Here is a 13,627-nt window from a genome sequence, read left to right on the forward strand (position 1 = left end):
AAGAGGAGGGGTCACAAGTGTCAGATTTTGGAATCTGATGGCAGATCTTATATGTAACAGATATATGTGGGTCTGACTCTTAGGAGGGCTCTGCTGACCTTAGACTAGTAGAAGTTTGAGGAAACAAAGCTAGAAATAATATATGGGGAATCACGTTGGCGCTGAGCGCGGGCGAGCCCTGGTCGCGGGCCTGCAGCGTCAGCTCGAAGGCGCGCAGCTGCTCGTGGTCGAAGGCGCGCTGCGCGAACACCACCCCGCTCTGCGGGCTCACGGACACGTAGGACAGCAGCGCTCTAGGCTCCAGGTCGCTGGCCACGATGGAGTAGGAGACCTGGCCGTTGGGTCCCGAGTCAGGGTCCCAGGCACTGACTTGCGCGATGGAGACACCAGGAGGGTTGTTCTCAGCCACATGGACCATGTAGGAGGCCTGGTGGAAAACGGGTGCATTGTCGTTGACATCACCAATGTGCAGGGTGACACTGGAGCTGGAGGAGAGAGGTGGGTTACCTCTGTCTGTGGCTGTTATGGTGATGTTGTACTCCGAGTTCTCTTCCCGGTCTAGAACCCCATCAGTCACTAATTTATATGTGTTTCTTGAAGAAGTGAGTATTTTAAATGGAACCTCACCTTCTAATTTACAGGTAACTTCTCCATTGTGACCAGAATCCTTGTCACGGATTTTAAGCAAAGCAATGTGTGTTCCTAGCTCAGTGTCTTCCATAATTAGGTCGGGTAGAGACTGGATTATCACTTGTGGGATGTTGTCATTTTCATCTAGGATTTCTATCTCCACTGTACATTGTGCAATCATTCCTCCACCATCCCTTGCTTCCAAAACAATGGAATATTCTTTTAATTCTTCAAAATCTAATGTGTTTAGAGTAGTAATTTCCCCAGTGTTAGAATTCAGGTCAAACGGGCTGACCTGGCCCGTTTCACTGAAAGAGAATGTAATCTCAGCATTGACTCCCTCATCCTGGTCGGTGGCAGTCACTCGGAGCACGGTGCTTCCTGGGCACAGGCTTTCCGGAAGGCTTACTCTGTATATGTCTTGACTGAATACGGGAGAATTATCATTGGCATCTGTCACTAGGACCTGTATCTGTGCAGTGCTGCTGAGGGGTGGATCCCCAAAGTCAAAGGCAGTCAAGGCCAAGTGGTAGAAGCTCTGTTTTTCCCGGTCTAAAGGAATCTTCAGTATCATTTCGGGGTATTTACTACCATCTGCTTTCTCTTTATTCGTGAGTGAGAAATGATCATTGGGACTGAGTTCGTAATTTTGTAGGGCGTTGGTACCAATATCTGCATCATGGGCAGATCCTAGGATAAATCGTGCACCGGGCTTGGTGGACTCGCTTATTTGCAGCTCAAAGGAAGTTTGCGTGAATTTTGGGGAGTGGTCATTAACGTCCTCGATCTCCACACTCACATGATAAAAGTTCAACGGGTCTTCAGCAACAGCCTCAAATTCCAGGACACACGCAGGCCTCTTCCCACATATCTGCTCCCTGTCTAGCCTACTGCTCACAAGCAGCTCCCCGCTCTCTGCGCTCACTGAGAAGTAAGGTTTCTCCGAACTGACGCGCAGCTTCCGAGTCGGTAACTCCTGGACGCTGAAGCCCAGGTCCTTGGCCAGGTTCCCCACCACCGAGCCCTTGGCCATTTCCTCAGGGATCCTGTAGCGGATCTGCTCCGAGAGCGCCGGGCTGAACAAAGACAGCAGCAAGGGAAAGAACACTGGCCGCCTCTCAGCCCTGCCCCTCTGCACAGCGCCGCTCCCCATCCCTCCTGCTCCCTCAGCTTGCTCACCGGCCTGGAGACGCGGGCTCACGAATAAGCACTGTATCGCAGACACGCGGGGTTCCGGATGGGCTTTAGTTCTCAGTCCCAGTCCAGGGAAAGTTTCTTCTCTTTTCCAGTAGGAAGCGGTCTAAGGGCTCGCCCTGGCGAGGGTGAGAGGGCGGCCCTGGTAAGCGCGGTGCGGCTGCGCGAGGAGAAGGCGAGCGCCGAGCTCTGGTCTTTGGCCAACAGCGGCGCCCAGAGTGCACACTGGGGAACTGCAGCCTCTGCTCTTTCAGCTTAATCAGTAGTATAGTTTTGTCTACTGGAAACAACCTCGCTCCGTAGGTATAAATTTAATAGCGTTTGAAGTCGGACTCTTAGAAAAAAAGTTTTTACCCCACTTTCCAGGATGATAGGTTTTCCTAGTGGCAACATAGTAACAGCATATAACATCGGTCTCCAAAGTTACCTGGGGAATAATATATTTTTTCTGTCGTACTGGTGACTATCTGCCATTTTACATTACATTATGGCCTCAGAATTCAAAGAAAATTGTCTTTTGAAAGTATTCTAGTAACAGTTTCCTGAGTTTAGTGATGATTTCTCCCCTTTGTTTAAAAACATTCTAAAGCCACTAACAAACTTGGATTGGGGGCATTTTATTTTCAAAATACCTGATGACCGTATTTCTAGTTTTGGACTCTTCTCACAACATGTCAGTGAAATTGTCTTCTTTCTAAGTGATTACGCATGTGCACATCACAGAATGAGCAAGATATTCTGCTCTTTTGTTGCCCAGTCATTTTTGTGCAAATAGCACCAAATACAACTACATTTTTTTTGGGGGGGTACCAGGATCAAACTCAATATGACTACATTTTAAAATAAATCCTGAGGCTGGGGATTTAGCTCAGTGGTTCCGCCGCCTGCCTTGCAAGTGCAAGGACCCTAGTTTGATCCCCAGTACCATTAAAATGAAATAAAATAAGTCCTTTAAATTCATGCTGAAAAGATCAAAGGAGTCAAGAATACCTTGGCACCTACCTGTTACATATGATAATCATTTGAAGTATTGAACTTACCAAGTTACCTTACAAATAAATATGGTTGTATTCAATCCCAAATTGGGTTATTTCCAACCAAAAATTTTATCAGACCCAGTAAATAAAATGACTACAGGTCGAGGGTTTAAGTGTGTGAAATGGTTGCTTCACAGAGCCATCCTTTTAATTCTCCCACCTGGAGAGCCCACAGACATTGTTCACATGGATGTACCACTAAGTACATTGGAATTGTGTTAAAGCGCACAAGCCTATTTCACAAGGGTTTACACCCCTGAAGTGACATTTTATTTGACACATTTTAGCTATTCTGGCTAATGACCTTAGGTGGCATTAGACACTGTGCCTGTCTTTGATATAGTTCTTGGTGAAGCTTGGCATGTTTCATTCTTGAGACATCAATTTAACTTTCTAGTACTATGCTTTTTTAATGGATGGCTAGTTTTTAAATAATTAATGAAGCAACCATAATGTACAGGGCCACCAAGTTGAGGTACATGCAGGCAGAGGCAGAACAAAGAAAAGAGCTTCACTGAAACCACTTTAAGAAACACTTAAAGATCTGACTCCTAAGGAAAATCCCAAGAAAGCACAAGAGTTGTGTTTTACTCTTGTATGAAGAAAGATTCAACAATCCATTCTCACTTATAAAATATACTAGAAACCAAGTGAAAAATACCGATTGATGGTACAAAAATGTGATGGCCTACTTATTCACAATCATATCCATAGACTTTTATGTGTCCAATGCAAAAGTATCACCACCAAAATTAACCAGTAAACTTGCCTTTATATCTTTGTTTTGTTAACCTCTATCTTTAAAATACTCATTTCACAAAATAAGAGATATACTATGCATAACTTAATTTCTGTGGAAATAAAGATAAAGGAAGAATTTAACTCACCTGAATACTTGGGCCTTGCGCCTTACATTCATGGAAATCTATAGAGGCTAACAGAGAATCATTTTTCTCACAGCTATCTTGGCTGATGAGCGTATCCACGTAGTTGGGCTGGGGAAAGATGATGTGGCTCTTTCCAGAGTCGGCAGTAAGGGAGATCTCATGAGAATAGGTCTGTAGAAAAGCCTGCACTCCATCCATACCCACAAAGTGTGAGGCAGGCACATCTTCCAACCCAGTACCTGTAGCTTGCAGCAAGCGCGACTCATACCAGCGCCTCAGTCTAAGTGCTAGCAACACAATGACAAAGACAAGGAAGACACAGGAGACACTGGCTACTGCTACCACCAGGTAGAGTGTGAGGTCTGAATCTTCAGGATCAGTGGGAATCCTGATGCTGCTCAGGTCAGCCAAGACATCTGGGATGCTGTCAGCCACTGCTACAGTAAGCGTGACAGTGGCAGAGAGAGGAGGTTGGCCATGGTCCTGGACAGCCACCACAAGACTCTGCTTCACTGTGTCTCTGTCCAATAGGGCTCTTGCTGTACGAACCTCACCTGTGTGCAGCCCCACAGAGAAGAGCCCTGGTTCACTGGCTTTGAGGAGGCGATAGGAGAGCCAGGCATTCTGGCCTGAGTCTCTGTCCACTGCAACCACCTTGGTCACCAAGTATCCAGGCTCTGCAGATCGAGGAGCAAGCTCCACCCCAGTAGAGCCATCAGTGGGGAGAGTGGGGTAGAGGATCTCAGGTGCATTATCGTTCTGGTCCAGCACCAACAGGTTCAGTGACATGTTGCTACTGAGAGGTGGGTCTCCACTGTCACGTGCAATCACTTTCAGTTGTAGGTTTTGAAACTGTTCATAATCAAAGGACTGGAGTGCATACAGGACACCACTGTCAGAGTTGATGGAGACATAAGAGGACACTGGTGCCTCTTGGATGGTGTCGTTGCCCAAGGAATAAGTGACCTGGGCATTCTTTTCACTGTCAGGGTCATGTGCAGTTACTGAGAAAATGGAAGCACCTCTAGGGTTGTTCTCAGGGATGTAGACAGAGTAGGAGGATTGGGGGAAGACGGGTGGGTTGTCGTTGGTGTCCAACACATACATGGAGATGTATGTTTCTGTGGACAGGGGAGGAGCTCCCCCATCTGTGGCTTTAAGTGTGATATTGTACACAGAGCATTTTTCCCGGTCCAAGTGTTTTGCTGTGATCAATCTATAATAATTATCTATCGATCTTTCTAATTTAAAAGGAAGGTTTTCTGGAAGAGTGCAGGTCACCTCACCATTCTTTCCAGAATCTTTGTCTTGGAGGTAGAAAAGAGCAATTACTGTCCCAGGAGGTGTGTCTTCTGGAATTGAATTGGTTACAGAGGTCACAGTCACTTCTGGAGCGTTATCATTCACATCTAAAATTATGATTAATACTTTCGCTTTTGCCAGACTACCAGGACCATCCTGAGCCTGAACCTCCATTTCATAGAAGTTGGATTCTTCATAATCAAGACTTTCTAGTGTGGATACTTCTCCTGTTAGGGAATTGAGATGGAATATTTGTAGAAGTTTTGGAGTTACTTGCCGAAAAGAATATGTCACTTCTCCGTTGACTCCCTCATCCAGGTCGACAGCGTTTACTGCCAGAAGTCTTGTGCCTATTGGTACGCTCTCAGGCACAGTCACTTGGTACTGGGGCAGAGAAAAGACTGGTGTGTGATCATTCACATCCACCACTGTCACTTGGATTCGGGCGGTGCCAGATAAAGGTGGATCCCCACCATCATAGGCCGTGAGGACCAGATGGTGAACCCTCTCTTCTTCCCGGTCCAGCACCTGCTCCAGCACTAGTTCCGGGTACTTTTTTCTATCATTTCCACTTTGCACAACCAAGGAGAAGTGGCCATTGGGGCTGAGCTGGTATCCCTGGAGGGAGTTTGTGCCCACATCTGGATCTCCAGCCTGATTTAGTGGAAACCGCATTCCAAGAGCTGTATTCTCCATTATTTTTACGGTTATTTCTTCCGTCAAGAATCTAGGTGCATTGTCATTAACATCCATTATTTCCACTTCAACAGGGAAAAGATTCATTTTATCTTCCATCAAGATGTTAAAACTCACCAGACACCGCGCGCTCTGGGCGCACAGCTCCTCCCGGTCTATCCGGCCCGCGGTGACCAAGCTGCCGCTTCTCGGATTCAGAGAGAAAAGCTGCGTCCTACCTTTGGAGACGATGCGGACTCCGCGCTCCGCCAGCTCCCGGGGCTCCAGCCCCAGGTCCTTGGAGATGTTGCCCACAAAAGACCCTTTGTTTGTCTCCTCCGGCACAGAATAGCGAATTTGTCCGGCCCAGGTTTCCCAGCAGGTCCCCAAGAGGATGAACAGAAGGAATCCTCTGTAGTCCCCGCCTCCCTGCGGAGCCGCCATTGCTGCCTGCAGATCTTGCTTAGGCACCGAGCGGTCTCTGGATGTGCTTCTGGACGCAAGTGTGTCAGCGTGGACCCCCGAAATTCGGAAAGGAAGCTCAGAAGCCCATAGTATAGAAACTTGAGCTTGGTGCAGCTTGGAAGAGGGCTTATCTCAATCTGTCGCTTCTTTGTGGTGTAAAACTAGGTGGTTCTGTCTGAGCTCCCCGCACATTTCCCCCTGGTTGGTGAACAGCGGCGCTCAGAGTCCTTACTGCGCTACTGCACCATATTCAAACAATCGGATTTTACAGAAAACCATTTCCTCCTTCAAATTTTCCATTTGCTTAAGATTCTTCACTCCAGATATCTCTGATATCGTTTAGAAGTCCATTTCGAGAAAATGAACACAAATGCATCGACGGGTGGTTATGTGATAATCCTACATAAATTTTAAAAATCTCTTTTGCTTTGCACTTTTGAAGTTACCCTTTTGAACACTGATTCATACTTTGTCGCACATAAAGCAAAGTACACCATTACAGGTAAAAAGGTAAGAGTTATTTGAATACATATATTTAATACCTAAATGGCTTCCTTGTCTCTACTATTCATTTTCTAAATTATCTCACAACATAAAAGTAAGTATTGTAGATCACTACTAGACAACTGAGAAGTTTAATAAAATTTAATCTCATTATATCAAATTGAAATAATTTTATAGTTTTAAAGATAGTATGTTATAATGACTGAGTTATAGGGAAGAAGCCTAACCATTTCTTTACTTATATTTAAAAAAAAACAAAAACCTATGGGGCCAGGTGCACACCTGTAGTCCCAGCACTCGGGAGCCGAGGCAGGAGGATCGCTGTGAGTTTGAGACCAGCCTGGGCTACATAGTGAGTTCCAGGTCAGTCTCAACAACATAGTCAGATCCTGTCTCAAAAAAAACAAAAAACAAAACAAAACAAACAAACAAAAACCTATGGAAAGTCTATTTGACTTCCGAGAAAACAAGTTTACTTAAAGAATTTTTTTCTTTATGGAAACTTTTCTTCTATTGAAGAACCATGCACTGGAGTTTTGTGTAGTTCATTCCCAAGCAAAAATGTAAGTATTGTCCAGAAATTCTCTTGGAGACTTTTACTCCTCCTGCAACAAATGTCGCCTCAACACAATTTTGATCAGAAATGAATGGTCTTCATGATAAAGCAGCCCAACAATTTGGTAATTTTTTCTGGATGCATCAAAATTTAGTATATGCTTAAAATTTCTGAAGGCCTGTCTTTATATTACCAATCTTTATGGTGGGTATATCAAAGAGCCTCAAGGAGTCCACATTTAGCAAATTCAATGGTTGTCAGAATATTTGAGTTGGTCAGTTCAAAAGAATGAATGATTATTGTATGAATAGAATGTGATAATTTTTCCATCAGTGAAATATTTTACTCTTTTAAATGAAATGGCTACAGGTAATTCAGGTAAAAGAATGCAACATACTTTTGCATTCTTTTTTTGCAACCTACTATCCATAAAACCCACTTAAGTAGCTTTGTCTAATGGTCAATGTTCAAGATATAGTTTGGACATTGAAAACTGATACAGAAAATGGCATTCATATCTCAGAATGTATATTATACTTTGAGTGTATAAAACATGACATTTATATGAGACCATGTAGCTAACATGATTAATAATCAAGATTCAATTTGTTTAAAATTGTAATTTACTATTAAATTCTCATAAAAGTCATCAAAGAATCATTGTACAAATATCCAAACAACTCAGCTTTTGAAATATATGTTTGGAAACTTTGGGTTAGCCATATATATTTGCAAACATGAAAAAATACTTCTATAATAATTGCTGAAATGTAGATATCACAGTATTGATTTAGAAAAGCACATATTATGCTTATCATTTTATTTGAAAACATGAACTTAATATTTTTGTATTGATGGGGTTCAAACCCAGGGAGTGAGACATGCTAGACAAATTCAACATCATGTTTTTTTTTTTTTTAAACTGTGCTGGAGTGTTGCAGATCAAAACCAGGACCTTGTGCATGGTAGGCAAGAACGTTACCACTGAATTACATTTATTTTATTTTATTTCATTTTGGTGATACTAGGGGTAGAACTCAGGGCCTTTGCACTGAGCTACATACCCAGCCTTTTTTATTTTGAGACTATTACTAAGTCATTAAGTTGATATCACTGTCATTAAGTTGTCCAGGCTGGGCTTGAATCTACTATTCTTCTGCCTCAGTCTCCCAGAGTTCTGGGATTATAGGTTTGTGACACCATGCCTGACTCAATGTTATATTTTTGAAGACTGACAAAGTCAGGTTACAGAGGAGGTTCTCAAACATTTTTGATATGTTCCTTAATTATTTTCCTACATATGCATATTAAATTAAGGTGCATAACTGGGCAATCCACTCTATCATCAAATCATAAAATCCTCTAGCTCAAGATTGGAAAAAAAGCTTGGCTATAATTTAGTTGAATAATTCATCAAGTTATAAACTTCCTTTCTGGTGTGAAAAACTGAAAGAGTAAATAAGGATCAAAATGTATAATTGATATGGCATAATATGAAGAAAAGGTCTAAAAGAGTAGAGGCAGTGGGAGGGGTCAGGGAAAGGGAAAAAGGGAAAAGAAAAAATATGTAAAATGGGAAAACATGGAAACAATGTCTTTGCAAACAGGGAAGGGTGGAGGGGGTGAAGGGGGGAATGGGGAAAAATAAGAAGCAAGATAAGTCTTGTAAAGGTACAAGATCCCAAAGATGAATGTAACTATTTTATACCTAAATTGTACCAATAAACTTTATAAAAAGAAAAAGACAAAAATTATAGAAACTTTCATACTTTGTTAATTACATGGCCATCAACCTTCTTTTGAAGAATGCCAATAATAGAATCTCCTTAGCAATCCATTTCCTATTAGAACAATTTTGATAATTAAAATCTTTGCTGTTTTCCGTTCACTAAGCCATAACTCAGTTTGTCTCTTTTCACCATATGAATAGAACTAATAATTTCTTTAAATGAAAATCTGTTTTTCTCCAAATATTTGAATATAAAGTGCAAAATTATTTAAATTTTTGAGCCCTCTTAATCCCTTATTCTCCCATACACTGGTCTGTCTTGTTTTTAGAGATATTTCCTATAACTGGTCACTATTGAACTTCCGTTAAAATTTATTTTCAGTACTAAATACTACCAAGAACACAATATGCAGAAAATGTAATAGTAGGAACACAGCACAGTGTACTAATATTTAACAATCCAACAGTTATAATAGTGATGTTGACAAGTACTTCTTCACTATGACACTTTACAGTTTGAAAAAAATCATAACATTATTTTATTTTCCTACAATTACATGATGCAGATCAGGCAAATCTTCTAATTTTAGTCAGAAAACTATAAAGAATTTGACTGGCCCAAATGAATGACAGATAGTTCTAGAGATATTATTCAGGTATGTTAATACCAAAAATCAGGTAGTCTCTGCTACAGGCATCGATGATTCTTACCTTTCTTAAAACAATGTGTGTGTGTGTGTGTGTGTGTGTGTGTGTGTGTGTGTGTTGTGTGCATGTGTGTGCATGCACACACATATGTACCTGTGTGTGATGCTGGGGGTAGAATCCAGGGCCTCATGTATGCTAGGCAAGTGCTCTATTATGGCACAACATACATAGCCACCCCCGTTTTTTAATTCCTAAGAACTAAAGAGAGCAAATAGAGATATTTGCTATGATTGAATCTCTATCATTTTAGAAACACATCCAGAGGCAGGTGTGTGACACATGCCTGTAATCCCAGCACTTTGGAGGCTGAGGCAGGAGAATCACTGCCAGTTTGAGGCCAGCCTGGGCTACATAGTGAGTTCAGGTCCAGCCTGAACTACAAAGAGAGACCCTGACAGAAAGAAAGAAAGAAAGAAAGAAAGAGAAAGTAAGTGAGAAAGGGAGAAAGAAAAAAAGAAAGAAAGAAAAAGAAAGAGAAAGAAGGAAAGAGAGAGAAACACATCCAATGTTAACATTGAAGAAAACTAAGGTCTTGATCTTATTTAACACAGGCGGTGATTCAGGTTTTCTTCAAATTAGAAAGGGGAAGGATTTCCCACATGTCACATAATAGGAAGGAACCAAGAAATGAGATGTATGAAATCAAAGGCACATACAGTTTTCAAAAAAAGAAAAAAAATTTAAAAATCAAACACATGCACTAATATCTTTCTATAAAATTTGGGAAAACTAAGATTTAGAAGAGTTCTGCTAATTAAAAAAATCAGAATTATATGAGTCACAGTAAAAGACTAAGCACTGATCAAAGATAGATTTAAAAATCTCTCGTTTAAAAAAACAGTAAGAGCAATTACCTTACCTGAACAAAGGAGTCTTCCTCTTTATGAAAATTGGACACTTCCTGTATCAAAAGAGGCTCATTTTTCTCACAGCCCTCCTGGCTGATGAGTGTGTGGGCATAGTTGGGCTGGGGGAAGATCAGGTGGCTCTTCCTTGAGTCTGAGGTAAGGGAGACCTCATGAGAATAGGTCTTCAGGAAAGCCTGCACCCCATCCATGCCCACAAAGTGTGAGATGGGCACATTGGACAAACCCCCATTCGTAGACTTCATCAAGCCCGACTTTAGGCAGCACTTCAGTTTCAGCAACAACAGCCCCATAACAAAAGTGAAGAAGATGCAGGAAACAATGACCACTGCCACCACCAGGTAGAATGTGAGGTCTGAGGCATCCGAGTCCTGTGGGGGCTCAAAACTGCTCAAGTCGGCCAGAACATCTGGGATGCTGTTGGCCACCACCACAGTAAGTGTGACAGTGGCCAAGAGAGGGGGCTGACCATGATCCTGGACAGCTATCACAAGGTTCTGCTTCACTGTGTCTCTGTCTAGCAGGGCTCTAGCTGTGCGCACCTCACCTGAGTGCAGCCCCACAGAGAAAAGCCCTGGTTCACTGGCCTTGAGCAGGCGATAGGAGAGCCAGGCATTCTGACCTGAGTCTCTATCTATTGCCACCACCTTGGTCACGAGGTATCCAGGCTCTGCAGAGCGGGGTGTTAGCTCCACCCCAGTAGAGCCATCTGTGGGGAGAGTAGGGTACAGGATCTCAGGAGTGTTGTCATTCTGGTCCAGCACAAATAGGTTCAGTGACACATTGCTGCTGAGTGGAGGGTTCCCACTGTCTCTGGCTGTCACCAGTAACTGCAGGTCTCTAAACTGCTCATAGTCAAAAGAACGAAGTGCATATAATACACCAGTGTTGGAATTAATGGACAGGTAGGAGGACAAAGGTACACCCCAGAGAGTGTCTTCAGCCAGGAAGTAGGTGACTTGTGCATTTTCCTGACTGTCAAGGTCTACTGCATTCACAGAGAAGATGGAGGCACCTCTTGGGTTGTTCTCAGGGACGTAGACAGAATAAGACGAGTGGGAGAAAACAGGTGGATTGTCATTAGTGTCTGCCACACTTAGGGAGATGAGTTTTTCTGTAGACAGAGGTGGTGTGCCTTTGTCTGTGGCTGTCACAGTGATGTTGTACAAAGACACCTGTTCCCGATCTAGAACTGCATTTGTCTTTAATCGGTAATAATTGTCTACTGATTTTTCCAATTCGAATGGGAGACTTCTTGAGATAGAACACATCACCATGCCGTTCAGTCCAGAGTCTTGATCATATACTTGCAAAAGAGCAATTACTGTTCCTGGAGGAGCATTTTCATCAATTGTTCTGCTTCCAGATGTAACAACCACTTCTGGTACATTATCATTCACATCCAAAATAGTTATTAAGACTTTTGCTCTGTCTTGAAGACCTGGCCCATCCCGGGCTTCAACATCCAGCTCATAGAAGCTGGAGTCTTCATAATCTAGAGTTGCAGAGGTTGAAATTTCTCCCGTGAAAACATTCAAACAAAATATCTGTGAGATCTTTTCTGTGGTCTTCACAAAGGAATATGTTACTTCTGCATATGCTCCTTCATCCAGGTCAGTGGCATTTACCGACAATACTGGTGTACCTACTGGCAGATTTTCAGGAATACTTACTTGGTACACAGGCTGAGTAAATACTGGAGCATTGTCATTTGCATCTAGGACAGTCACCAAAATTCGAGCCACAGATGAACGGACAGGGTCACCACCATCCATGGCAGTAAGGACCAGATTGTGAACGGCTTCTCCCTCCCGGTCCAGGGTGTGCTCCAGTACGAGCTCTGGGTACTTGGCCCCATGTGCTTGACTTTGCACATCCACTGAGAAGTGACTGTTTTTGTTAAGCTTTAAGCTCTGAAGAGAGTTCATTCCCACATCAGGGTCATATACCTCCATGAGTAGAAAACGAGAGGCTAGAGCTGCACTTTCAATAATTTTCACTTCCAATTCTTCCCTTAAGAACCGGGGTGCATTGTCATTAATGTCCACTATTTCCACTTCCACAGGATAAAGATTCAATTTATCCTCAACAAGGATGTTAAAACTCAACAGACACCGCGCGCTGTGAGCGCACAGCTCCTCCCGGTCTACCCTGGCCGCGGTAACCAAGCTGCCGCTGCGCGGGTTCAGAGAGAAAAGCTGCGTCCTACCTCGGGAGACGATGCGGACTCCTCGCTCAGCGATCTCCTGGGGTTGTAGCCCCAAGTCCTTGGAGATGTTGCCCACGAAGGAACCTTTCTCTAGCTCCTCTGGAATAGTGTAGTGGATCTGCCCAGCCCCAGCCCCCCACAGCAACCGCAGGAGAATGAAGAACAGCAGCAGCTCGCAGCGGTACAGGCGCCTCTGCAGAGTCACCATGACTGTTTTATTGTGAATTCCCTAGGATTAGGAGTGAAAAGAACAGGGCCGCTCCACTTTGTGCTCTTCAGAATTAGCAGCAAGCAAAGACCAGTTGGGAACCATCTCAAGTCAGAATTTCTGCGCAGTGTTGATGTTTGATCTGTTTTGTGGTTGGAGGATTAACTCAAATTCCCATTGATTTTTGTGCCCGGTTAGTGAACAGCGACACTTAGAGTCCTGATTTAATACTGCACTATTTCGTGAAACTATCAGAGGATTTTGTTAAATATGCAGAAACGACATTCATACTTCTATTCCCAAGATAGTAAAACAAAAGAATAAAAGACTTGATTTCAAGTAATTTTAAATGTTGCCTAAAACTTGTCATTTATTTTTGTGAAAAAATTTTGATATTAGAGAGCACAAACAATATCAGTTTTCTGTAACTCTTGAATTAATCTCATTTTTAATAAGGGAATCAAAAATCACAAACAAGATACTATAGTGTCCATATACTATAGTGCCAGTTATGAATTGCCATTTTTTTAGAAGCCACTATCTGTTCTGCTGGGGACTTAGCTCAGTGGTTCCACCACCTGCCTCACAAGCGCAAGGTCCCAAGTTCCAGCCCCAACCTCGGTATCAAAAAAAAAAAAAAAAAAAAAAAAAAAAAAC

At 42.8% G+C, this 13,627-nt stretch overlaps 2 protein-coding genes across 8 annotated transcripts in view; both read right to left on the bottom strand.

The window, feature by feature from the left end:
• LOC104855158 (protocadherin gamma-C4) overlaps window positions 1–13,627 on the bottom strand; it is a 171,487-nt gene that overhangs the window by 122,564 nt on the left and 35,296 nt on the right. The window contains exon 1 of one of the 7 annotated variants that reach the window (XM_019206021.2): window positions 10,547–13,104. The exons of 4 other annotated variants lie outside the window; for them this stretch is intronic. In XM_019206021.2, coding sequence (XP_019061566.1) covers window positions 10,547–12,970 — 2,424 coding nt within the window. In that variant the 5' untranslated portion in view covers window positions 12,971–13,104. Of the gene's footprint in view, window positions 1–3,748; window positions 6,447–10,546; window positions 13,105–13,627 lie in introns of those variants that run through there. 2 more of the 7 variants (XM_019206027.2, XM_033767075.1) reach the window with 2 other exon arrangements.
• On the bottom strand, window positions 80–2,062 carry LOC104855122 (protocadherin gamma-B4). Its single transcript, XM_033765441.1, has one exon. It carries the CDS (start codon window positions 1,781–1,783, stop codon window positions 80–82), a length of 1,704 nt encoding a protein of 567 aa, XP_033621332.1. The 5' UTR covers window positions 1,784–2,062.

The sequence above is a fragment of the Fukomys damarensis genome, unplaced genomic scaffold (assembly GCF_012274545.1).
Source record: "Fukomys damarensis isolate Sample0158 unplaced genomic scaffold, DMR_v1.0_HiC HiC_scaffold_3, whole genome shotgun sequence".
In the NCBI taxonomy this organism is placed as follows: Eukaryota; Metazoa; Chordata; class Mammalia; order Rodentia; family Bathyergidae; genus Fukomys; species Fukomys damarensis.